Here is a 10,884-nt window from a genome sequence, read left to right as displayed (position 1 = left end):
AAATAGTATGTTAGGTAAAAAGTAAAGAACTAATAAATTATTTACTCTTGAAATTAACTTACATAGGTAATATTCTTTTTAGTACTTTTACTTCTTATGAACGTGGATAATGATACATTCTCTTTCTTTCTTTCTTCCTTAATTAAATTTTAATTATATTCCTTGATTTCGTTTTGTTCTCTTAATATTTGAATCCCCAGTCCAAGTCGAGCCCCAATTTTATATTGTTACCTCTAAATTTTACAAATTTCTTCATTAAACTCTCAAATTTCTATTGGGTAGCATTTTACTTTTAAATACTACTATTTACTAATGCATTTGCTTAAAAATGACTTATCACCTCCTAAACTTGTCTATATCTCCTCCACTTTGCTCGGCTGGATAGAACTTCTTTTAATGATATCACTTCAAGCAACTTCAGACATCTCAAAAGTTCAAGGGACCAATCGAATAATAATAATAATAATAATAATAATAAAGGTTTAGTAGCAATTTACGCTTTTTACCCTGAAAATTGAATAACTACTAATAAGCTTTCATGCATATTTCAAATATATACAAGAAGAGGCCATAAGTTTAAACAAAATGGACTCCGTCAACATTTTCTTAAACACCGAATCTATTAAGTCATGAAACTAAAATCTAATGCAGTGACATGGGCAAAATGTTGGTTGCTGCGGAGTCACTTTCTTTTGCATTCCTCTTCAATTTGGCCTACTGCAAAAAGATCAAATCTAACCTGTTATGCTGGGCAAGGATATGAAACACAATACTTACATCTACGTTCCTGATAAACAGCAAAACAAGGAAATTTCACCTCTGAGATTAACACCCAGGTTTGCTTGAACATCAGCATCAGAGTTGAATTCCTACAAAATGAACAAGACTTCATTAGCAATCTAGTAATAACTAACATCAACAATATGCACAATGGTATCAACACCATGATGACTTGCATACGTTTCGGATTACATAAACAATTGACTGAAATACAATTCCAATTATAGCAGCACATACATTCAAAATTGTATCATATGCCACACAATTCAAACCACGGATTACAGTCATGATGAGAAAGAATGGCTACAACCGAGATTCAGAACGTATCATATTGTTTCGAGGATGCAATTAAGATAAGTGCAATAAGAGAACCCTCAAGATATATACTTAAAGACCATGCATAATGAATTGAGGTCAAGTTCAGCTGTTAACTAGATGAAATCTGCCAGACTCCATGCATATTTCTATGGCTCTGTTTGTTTCACCGAAAACACTTTTCAGAAAATACTTTTCTTATTTTCTAATGCTAAATGACATCCCAATTTAAGAACTGATAGTTATTTTCTAACACTTCAAGCTCTTTTTTTATGTTGCAGTTAATCAATTGAAAAATATTTTATTTTTTATAAATATATTTTCTTTAGAATACATTGTTTATGTAAAACAAATGAAACCTAATACAGTATAGCTTCCTAGTAAATTATCCGTATATATTATACCCTAAGAACATGTTCAATCTGGAATGACGTGAACTTATCCTTTAGCTCCTTGGCCTCTTTGCATAATTCAGCCAGATTCTGGTTTTTAATCTTCCATAGACCTTGAATCTGCATATGAGCAAAAGACCAAGTATAAGAAAAACAAGCTACCAGAAAATGATGATATATTTACATTTCATGAAACTATTATTAAGCGAAGCGAACACAGTAAAATCGTAAACCATACTGCTAAATACCTAAAGATAGAGTAAGCAAAGCAATTAAACTCAGGCATTCAATAAGCCGAGTACAGTCGAGAGAAAGACAATGAAGTGGAATCATTTCCCAATGGGCACATTTTAGAACATCAAGCAACCTGCAATGCTTTTGTTTGAATGAGAATTATAATATAACCGCTATTGTGCTCCTTCTCAAGCCATCTTATTTGTATGAAAAGTAACTGATAATGTATGACAAAGGAACTGAGTCACTAATTCTAGTTGAAAAAACAAGTATAAAGAGTATAAGATAACTAAAATCGCGTATTTGTGTGTAACAGGTAAATGAGTGTGCATTAATATTATTAGTTTTGATCTAAATCATTTTGTGAACTTACAAGTAAATCTTTCACCATGTCAATCTATATTTTTCTTCCAGTTTGACTATAAATAAGCATGATTTTAGTTTTTCCTGACATTCAGCATTATAGTTTTTAGGATTTAGTCTATAAACCTGCATGCAGACAAGATTGGAGTCTCCTCGAACACGAATATGCTTATACCCTTTTCTAAGTGCATACTTCAGTCCCAAAATTACAGCTCGATATTCAGCAACATTATTTGTAGCAGTGCCCAACCCCTCACGAAGACGAAAGACCTACTGAAACACAGAGTTAGAAAGAGGTACAACAATATAGATCACATGCTAACCTTAAACTAACATAAAATTTAAATAACTGCTTACCATACTTCCATCTTCTGCACGTAGCACAGCTCCAGCGCCAGCTGGACCAGGGTTCCCTTTTGAAGCTCCATCAAATTCAAGAATGCAGGACTGAGCATACAAATTATTCAAATTTATGTTCAACATAGAAATCCAATGGCATTATACCATTCAACAAATTTTGCTTCGTCATCAATCAAATATATCAACCCACAAAATCATTATGCATGTGATTAAGTCCATACTGAATTATATATGGAATCAAATAGCAGGTACCAGAAAAGAATATATTACATGCAAAATGTTCAGGCCAACCAAAAGCATCCACTGTCACTAAAATTTGGTTAATGTTCCACGGATGTCACTAAACTTCAATTTCTACCAATAAAATACATAAAATTTGATATTTTGGAAAATAAAGTTACTATGACCGGTTTCCATGTAAAGCACTAGAATGAGAACGAGAAGAGTCATAGTATACATTTGGGATCACTTGATGGGTAAAATGTCCCCTCTCTCCTGTTGTAATGAAGATCTTTCTTCACCAGCTTGGTGTTAAGATTCGGGAACTTTTTAATGAAGTTTCCACGGGTTGAGTTCTAGGTGGTATATCACCAGCAGCATGTCCGAAGGGGGTGGAACTGCACACTTTCGTGTTCAGAGCATTATCTAAGTGAGTAGGAGGACCCCTTTCAAATGAAACCGGGTTCTGTCACTCCTAAATAAGATAAGGCTTCAGAATTGTAGGCAATAGAAGCTAAAGAAGGCCTTGTCCAAGAATTCATCCATCCATTCCACAGGCACAGGGTACCTCTCCAAAAAAAAAAAAAAAAAAAAAAACCACTTAATGATGTCCTGACAAACAAGTGGCTCCATATCTGACTGATACCTCAGCCCCAGGTAGTTGAATTTTTGAAACGTCATTGCCACTTGTCTAACACATTGCACCAGAAAATTTTTAAAAAAACAATTTTTTAGACACGTTGTGATGACATGTCAAAAAAATGCATACCTGGCGATGAGATGTCAGTCAGATACAAAGCCATCATGTCAGGTTATCATTCTAGTGGTTTTTTCTGTTTTTTTCTTGGGAAACCGGTCATAGTAACTTTATTGGCCAAAATATCGAAGTTTACGTGTTTTATTGATAGAAATGAACTGTAGTGACCTTAGTGAAACATTGGCCAGACTTTAGTGATTGTGAGTGCTTTTGAGCCAAAATGTTCACATCGGAGTATCTGGATGAAGAAGAAATCTAAGAATCAAAAGCAATGCCGATGAATTTGATAGATGCTGAATCACTCACAATGATTAGCACAGTAAAATCACATGATCTGACCAAACATACAACTCCCACAAATAAAACTCTGGGGAAGGGAACCAAGTACAGAGAACACCTTTCACCAAGTCATGACCTAAATTTCAACACATATATACTAAGAAGAAAAGAAACCGTTTGTCCAACAAATAATACCAAAGCAGGCAATCTCAAAATAGCCTAAGAGAAGAAATATAAAACTTGGACTCGTTATAAACAAATACATGAAAATAAGAATCTTACTTGGCATGCATACATATGCTAGGGGAAACATGTAGTAGGCCGTTGGGCCACAGCACACAGTAAATATAAACAGAGAACTATTAAATTTATATAAATAGATAGCACGAGAATAACTTTGATGGACCAGTAACTCACAGAGCAAAAGGACACTGCTTGAGTCTTAACAATATCATCTGATTTCAGAAGCTTCTTCCTAGGCTCTGTTAAGTTTGAACTTGAAGCAATCACTTCCTGCAAAAGCAATAGAAAACAAAGATTAGTAGATTACAGTATTGCGAACCAAGCAGAGATATTAGGGCATATTCTCCATTGTCAAATAACTCAGATCACCCTTCCTAAAACCATACTCTCATTATCTACTATACGAGGACAACAATCCATATTCCACACAACTAGAAGATATCACGTCCTTTCAAATGTTGTTCTGAGGATCACATGATATTAAAATTCATCCACTTATTTCCTCAACAATAATAGGAGGTATAATGCAAACAAGGGGTAGCACATTGTAGAAATTAGAAAATGAAAACACAAAATCAAAATGAAAAATAAATTATCGAAATCTTCTATAAGTTTTGCAAGATATAAGTCGTGCAAAATGTTCCAAATGTAAAAATGCAAATAGATTGCTGGAGTGAACACAGAAGATTAATATTTCTAGACTCAGTGTTGATTATACTTGTACTTCAAACTAAAGCAAGTATTGCATTTTGTCAAATATTAATATGAATTGGGCCCTTAACTATAAGCTTAAGTTTTTAGTTCAATTGGTTCCGTGACATGGTATCAGAGCCTCTTTGACCAAGTGATCAAGTGTTCGAATCCTAGCCACCTCATTTGTTGATTAAATTGTAAGACATAAATTATAATAATACGGGTCTGTGTTGTGCACGCTTCAAGCCTAGTTGTCATTTGCATGTGGCATTTGCGTGCGGGGGGTGTGTCAGATATTAATATGAATTGGACCTTCAACTATCAGCTTAAGATTTTAGTTCAATTGTTTCCATGACACATTTGAATAAAGATGTAGTTTGTTCAACATTATGTTGTATGTACTGAGAAATAAACTTTAACTAATTCCCAATTGGAATCTTATCATCATGAGCTTGAAATGATGCACCTATGAAATAATAAACTCACCACTGATCCAATTCGTTCTAGTGACCTCTTTGGTGGATAGTCCCTTTGAATTGATTTTCCTCCAGAAGAAGCTGGTTGCTGAAACAATATAACTATCACCAAATATGTACAAAAATACAGATTAACTTGTCTATCAGACAAGGTGTACGGGCTTAGTGAACTTCAACAAGCTATTGTTGACAGCATAAACTGTGGCTGTTCAATGATATACAAAAATGAAGTATTAATCTATTGATCGATGGAACCTTTTCTAACATGCCAAAGAACATACAAGTTACATTCACTGAAGATGACTTAATAGACCACAATGCATAAAACTTGTGCATTTTCAGTATGCACTAATTGACGCAGCAGCAGATAAAAGTTTATCACATCCAAATTGTTGAGGCAACAGAAAGACCGAGTTAGGCCAACCATATCCAACTTGAGGTAGAGTAAGGATTGAGAATTTTGTGACTTTCGCCATTTATGGATAAACCATAAACTGAGACTAGAACAGAAGAGAAGAATCCATGTAGTCCATCCATCATTTTCTATCAACAACAACAACAACAAAGCCTTGGTCCCGAAATGATTCAGGGTCGGCTAACATGAACCATCATATAACCATCATTTTCTATCCATGACAAGAAATCAAAAGGAGAAATATAAAATTGGGAAACACAACTCTTCTAACCTGAAAAGGACAAGGAACAAGTTGACCAAAGAGATCATTTTGAACATCACCAATATGGATTGAATAGACAGCATTCTTGAGCCCATGCGAGATTAGGTACTCCTCAGTCTCCTTAGACAAACCATACCCCTTAAACACACTGACAGAAGGACTGGATACCTGAAAACAAAATTAATTGAAACACAAACATTCAGAAGTCGAATGTCACAAAGTGTTTATTCATTAATGGATGAAGACCCAAATAATCATGTTAAAGCGAGTATGATAAAATAATCGACTAAGCAAGCAAATTGATACAAGCAACAGTAAACATTGCAAAGCAGTGCCAGAAATAGAATACTTACAGAAGAGCCGAGTTGCGCCTGGCACTCTCTTAAGCTCTTATAAATGCCAACAAAATCTCCTTTCCTTACAACGTAGAAAGCATCTTTGTCTTCATCCATGATGAAATTCTGTAACACATTGGACATACAGCTATCATCAATTAGGTTTTCGAACTACTTAAAATCGATTCAAGTACTACTTTTTTATCTTTAAAAAAATGAAATTTCGTAAACATGATCACCTCCATGATCTATCATAACAAAAACAGAAAGAAGAAGGTGAAGAAATTAGTGAAGGATAAAGTGTAGACCTGTTAATTGATTGACAGCCGATAAAGATGGATGATGTGAACTCTATCTCCCTAGAATCTAGCGTATGACAGAAGGAGAAACAGAGACGGGGGAGCGGGGGAGCGGGAAAGCAGAGTGCTTTTTCGCAAAACACCACAAGAGTTTGATAAATGAAGTTTAAAATTGGCCACTAAAGTGGGAAGCCAAGGTCAATTTAGCACAAATCAATCTTTGCATATCAATTCAGTCTATAAAATTGGTTCGGAAATGTTAAATTAATTCAGGATCAAATCCATTTTGTGTATAAAGTAATGTACCAATATCAAAGCCATTTTGTGTATAAAGTAATGTGCCAATATCAAAGCGTTTTGCGGCTATACAGATAATAGTTTTATCAAAATGTAAACATGATAAAGTTCGGATATCAAAAATATATTATATTTTTAGGACTGGTTTGATTCTAGGTTAATTTGACTTTTTCGATCAATTTTAAGGGCTGAATTCATTCCCAAAAATTGATTTGAGCTAAATTGACCCTCCGTGCCAACTTTAAGGGCCAATGTGAACATTTGTTCAGAGTTTGATTGTACTGAGGGGTTTATGAGTCTTAGATGCAGTTTGATAAAACTTTAAAATTAAGTGTTAAAAAAAAATAAATACTAAATTTTAGGTAATAAATATTATAAATACTGAAAGTACTAAATAATATAAGTTTTTGATAAATACTTAAAATAAGTATTAAATTTAAAAATATTAGTTAATAATGTTTAACTTAAAATTTTAAGTTCAATCTTTTGACTTGCGAGAATAAGTGATTTAGTTTTAATTTATAAAATCTATCCATAGTAACTTAAAGGAAACAAATGGACATTTAACTTGCAATTGATTTTCTTATGAACGGCCAACTTCCATTTATTAGAAAATTACTCATTGTTATTGTCCAGAGTGATAAGCAATTGATGCTCTTACTTGTGAGTTGTGAAATTCGATTGATGCTCCTACTTGTGAGTTGTGGAATTCAATTATTCGTCCAGTAAAAAGCAATAGGATATTACAAAAAAAAAATTTGTTTCTCACGTTTTTACCAATTTTTACATTTTTATTGTTTTCGCTTTTTTTATGTTTTTACCGTTTTTACCATTTTCATCTTTTTGCATTTTTCCACCTAAAATATAAAACTAATCATCAATAAATGTGGAAAAGGTAATTTTAAAAATAAAAAAAAATATTAGTTATAGAGTACTATATTTTTAGGATAAATTAAGGAGAAAGAATCAAATGGTAAAATAAAGTTTTCTCAAAATAATTATTTTATTTCATTAACCAAATGATATTTTAGAATTCATATTAGTCCCTCAGCAGTCGGCATAACGAAGGCTTTACCGTGAGAGTCTTTAGCCATCATTGACTCCTATTCTGCTTTGGACTTCCTAAAATTCTGTTTTTTTTTTCTTTAAATTCAGAGGAAAAATATGAAAATGTTACTGAAATAGTAAGTTTTTTTTACAAGAATCGGCTTAACATTAAATAATAGGAGTCGCCTCCAAAGAAATCAAACATCCAACTTGGCATAGTTGCCGAAATGTAATCGCTAGCATTGGAACGAACTTGCCTAACTACTAAATGAGCAGTCATGTTCGCTAAATGAGAAATAAATGAAATTTTAAAGGCAGGATTAGCAATTAAATGACCCATAATCCTATATTATTGAGCCAAACTCTGAGAGATCCAAATTCCATTCTATATTTGAGGTTTCTTTAGAGAGTGCACAAACTCGACTGCATTGTAAGAATGATGTTCTCTTGGAGTTCCATGTGGATGATATGGCTGGAGCTAATGAAGTACGTTTCTATTGTTTTTGTGTACTAATCTAATACATAATATCTTTCTCACAAGTTATTTCCATATAATCACAGTGAAAGAGGTCTAGAAGGCGGAGGACGATCTAGAGACTTCGGGAGCTAAGGAGAAAGTAGATAATTATTATATTGTAGCTCTTTTTGAAAATCATAATATGTTCGAAACCTCCATTAATGAAAGTAAAAAGTATATAATTACTATGAGTTAATAGAGTTCATTGAGTTGTGTCTTATTTCCATATAATTGTTATTCTTTATTATGGTTTGTTGGCATTTGTATAAATTCTTCCTTTTTACTCAAATATGCTTTTTACTTTTTATCTCTAATCTTTTCTTGATAGCATGTTTCTGTCTTCAGAAAATATGCTTACCTTTTATGACTAGTGCAAAGCAAGTATTTGAGGCATCTTTAGCAGAGGTCGCACAAACTCAACTGGCATAATTGTCGAAATGTAATCACTAGCATTGGAACGGACTTGCCTAGCTACTAAATGAGCAGCCATGTTCACTAAACGAGAAATAAATGAAATTTCAAAAGTAGGATTAGCAACTAGAATGGCCCTGCAATCCTGTATTATTAAGCCACACTCTAAGAGATCCAAATACAATCCTGTATTTGAGGATTCTTTAGCACAGGTTGCACAAACTCAACTGCAAAGTAAGAATGATATTCTCTTGGAGTTCCATGTCGATGATACGGCTGGAGCTAATGAAGTACGTTTCTATTATTTTTGTGTACCAATCTAATACGTAAAATCTTTCTCATAAGTCATTTCCATATAATTATTGTGAAGGAGGTCTTAAAGGCGAAGGATGATCCAGAGACTTCAAGAGCGAAGGAGAAAGTAGATAATTATTATATGATAGGTGATATCTTCGAAACCGCCATTAATGAGCTAAGGAGAAAGTATATAATTACTTTTTTTGTGGGAAGTTTGGTATTAATTGTAAATATTTTCTTTATATTAGTTTTAATTTATAAAATCTATCCATAGTAACTTAAAGGAAACAAATGGACATTTACCTTGCAATTGATTTTTCAAGGACTGCCAACTTCCATTTATTAAACGTTTACACATTGAGATTCTTCGGAGTGATAAGCAATTCATGCTCCTACTTGTGAGTTGTGGAATTCAATTGATGCTCCTATTTGTGAGTTGTGGAATTCAATTATTCGTCCAGTAAAAAACAGTAGGATATTACAATAATTTTTTATGTTTGTCACGTGTTTACCAATTTTTACATTTTATCATTTTCATTTTTTTATGTTTTTACCATTTTTACTAATTTTTGCATTTTTTTCCATTTTTATGTTCTTGCGTTTTTCCACCTAAAATATAAAACAAATCATCAGTAAATATGGGAAGGGTGATTTTGAAAATAAAAAAAATATTAGTTATAGAGTAACTATATTTTTAGGATAAATTAATATTTCTAGGATAAATTAAGGACAAAGAATCAAATGGTAGAATAAAGTTTTCTCAAAATAATTATTTTATTTCATTAACCAAATGATATTTTATAATTCATATTAGTCCCTCAGCAGTCGGCATAACGAAGGCTTTACCGTGATAGTCTTTACCATCATTGACTCCAATTCTGCTTTGGACTTCCTGATTTTTTTTCTTTAAATTTAGAGGAAAAATATGAAAATGTTATTGAAATAGTAAGTTTTTTTTGGACAAGAATCGACTTAACATTAAATAATAGTAGTCGCCTCCAAAGAAATTACATCAAACATCCAACTTGGCATAGTTGCCGAAACGTAATCGCTAGCATTGAAACGGACTTGCCTAACTACTAAATGAGAAGCCATGTTCCTTAAATGAGAAATAAATGAAATTTTAAAAGCAAGATTACCAACTAAATGACCCACAATCCTATATTATTGAGCCAAACTCTGAGAGATCCAAATTCCATCCTATATTTGAGGTTTCTTTAGAGGGCGCACAAACTCGGCTGCATTATAAGAATGATGTTCTCTTGGAGTTCCATGTGGATGATACGGCTGGAGCTAATGAAGTACATTTCTATTGTTTTTGTGTACCAATCTAATACGTAATATCTTTCTCACAAGTCATTTCCATATAATCATAGTGAAAAAGGTCTTGAAGGCGGAGGACGGTCCAGAGACTTCGGGAGCTAAGGAGAAAGTAGATAATTATTATATTGTAGCTCTTTTTGAAAATGATGATGTGTTCGAAACCTCAATTAATGAAAGTAAAAAGTAGATAATTACTATGAGTTAATGGAGCTCATTGAGTTGTGTCTTATTTCCATATAATTGTTATTCTTTATTATGGTTTGTTGGCATTTGTATAAATTCTTCCTTTTTACTCAAATATGCTTTTTACTTTTTATCTCTAATCTTTTCTTGATAACATGTTTCTATCTTCAGAAAATATGCTTACCTTTATGACTGGTGCAAAGCAAGTATCTGAGGCATCTTTAGCAGAGGTCGCACAAACTCAACTGGTATAATTGTCGAAATGTAATCGCTAGCATTGGAACGGACTTGCCTAGCTACTAAATGAGTAGCCATGTTCACTAAACGAGAAATAAATGAAATTTCAAAAGTAGGATTAGCAACTAGAATGCCCCTACAATCATGTAT

The 10,884-nt window shown here is 33.0% G+C and overlaps 1 protein-coding gene across 2 annotated transcripts; it reads right to left on the bottom strand.

Annotated features, from left to right (window-relative positions):
- Positions 1-485: 485 nt before the first annotated feature.
- On the bottom strand, positions 486-6,635 carry LOC136232987 (uncharacterized). Of its 2 annotated transcripts, XM_066022493.1 has the most exons (10): positions 6,432-6,635; positions 6,142-6,249; positions 5,798-5,956; positions 5,122-5,199; positions 4,117-4,212; positions 2,442-2,531; positions 2,211-2,354; positions 1,500-1,607; positions 818-869; positions 486-717 (listed from the first exon to the last, which is right to left on the bottom strand). In XM_066022493.1, exons 2-10 carry the CDS (start codon positions 6,238-6,240, stop codon positions 683-685), a joined length of 861 nt encoding a protein of 286 aa, XP_065878565.1. In that variant the 5' UTR covers positions 6,241-6,249; positions 6,432-6,635; the 3' UTR covers positions 486-682. The 2 variants fall into 2 exon arrangements, with proteins under 2 accessions (XP_065878565.1, XP_065878564.1); XM_066022492.1 differs by lacking the exon at positions 6,432-6,635 and having other exon boundaries at positions 6,142-6,267.
- Positions 6,636-10,884: the final 4,249 nt, after the last annotated feature.

Source organism: Euphorbia lathyris, chromosome 6 (genome assembly GCF_963576675.1).
Source record: "Euphorbia lathyris chromosome 6, ddEupLath1.1, whole genome shotgun sequence".
Classification (NCBI taxonomy): domain Eukaryota; kingdom Viridiplantae; phylum Streptophyta; class Magnoliopsida; order Malpighiales; family Euphorbiaceae; genus Euphorbia; species Euphorbia lathyris.
This window is presented reverse-complemented; position numbering and strand designations above follow the sequence as displayed.